Source organism: Callorhinus ursinus, unplaced genomic scaffold (assembly GCF_003265705.2).
Source record: "Callorhinus ursinus isolate GAN/ISIS: 27379988/994484 unplaced genomic scaffold, GSC_fseal_2.0 scaffold65, whole genome shotgun sequence".
Classification (NCBI taxonomy): Eukaryota; Metazoa; Chordata; class Mammalia; order Carnivora; family Otariidae; genus Callorhinus; species Callorhinus ursinus.
Window position 1 is genome coordinate 743,027 of NW_027397127.1, and position 1,251 is coordinate 744,277.

The 1,251-nt window shown below is 42.8% G+C and overlaps 1 protein-coding gene across 1 annotated transcript; it reads right to left on the reverse strand.

The window, feature by feature from the left end:
* Positions 1-219: 219 nt before the first annotated feature.
* LOC112810230 (nuclear transport factor 2) lies at positions 220-1,042 on the reverse strand. Its single transcript, XM_025853730.2, has one exon. It carries the CDS (start codon positions 990-992, stop codon positions 609-611), a length of 384 nt encoding a protein of 127 aa, XP_025709515.1. The 5' UTR covers positions 993-1,042; the 3' UTR covers positions 220-608.
* Positions 1,043-1,251: the final 209 nt, after the last annotated feature.

Consider the following 1,251-nt stretch of genomic DNA (forward strand, 5'->3'; position numbering starts at 1 on the left):
TTTTAAATTATGAAATGATAAAAGATAATTTATTGTTCAAAGCTTAGAAAAGATTCTCTCAGCCTTATGACTCATTATTGTTAATATCGTGGATTTTATAGTCTTATGTTTCACATTTAGATCTATGATCCACCCCTCCCTGTTCTTTATTGTGGTGAAATATACATAGCATGAAATTTACCATTTTAACCATTCTTTTTTTTTTTTTAAACTGTTAAGAAAATTTTGTGGTTTTATTGTATCATGAGGCATTGAAACATCCGAACAAATCAATATCTGGGCGGTGAGGCAGCTGCTTTCTCCTTCACTTCTTTGGGTTACTAGAGCAACTTGTCAGTAGATTAAAAAAAAAAAAAAAAAAAAGACAACCTTTTGCATTACTTAAGTCTTTCCAAGGCATGCGCTGGTACAACACAAACTTCTCCTGTCAGATGCAACTAGTCTAGCATCCAAACATCATGCACAATACCTCGGTAGCAGCGCACTGCGCCCGCTCCCGCCACGGCCCTGCTCGTTTGTGTATGATATTTGGGGCATCTGGAGGAGTGTGAATAGTATCAGGAAGAGGAGGGAGGAGGAAACAGCATGAGTGCCTGGCTGGGAGGAGGTCAGCCAAAGTTGTGCAGGGCAAGCCTGAACATGTCATTGGTGCAAACCCAAGCATCGTTGATGTTCTTTAATAGGAACATCTGGTGGAACCCCATGATGGGGTCTTCATCAGCCTTGAGCTGGCCCACAACCATGCTGATGATGCAGCTATCTGGCGTGGGCTGATGGTCCTGTGCCGTGATGCTGTGCTGGATTTTCTGGAACGGAAGGCTAGACAACTTCTCCACAATGGCAGCTTTCCCCTGGAACTGCTGTCCTTCCCACGTAAGGCATGATGCGTCAATATAAATTGCGCCTAGTTGGGTTCTGTCGTTATCAAATAACTGGTAGTAATGTTGAATGAAGCTGGATCCAATCTGCTCCCAAATTGGCTTGTCTCCCATTCTGGAGCGTCACCCGGCCTCGTTGAGACCCGAGGGGCTGGCACGATGGCGGCAGCCCCATTTTAACCATTCTTAAAGTGTGCAGTCAGTGGTATTAGATACACTTCATGATGTTGTATTACCATAACCATCATCCATCTCCAGAACTCTTTTCATCTTATTAAACCAAAATCCTATATCCATGAAAAAATAACTCCCCATTTCTCATTTCCCCACAGTCCCTGGGAAACACCATTTTATTTTCTCTCTCTATAGTTTT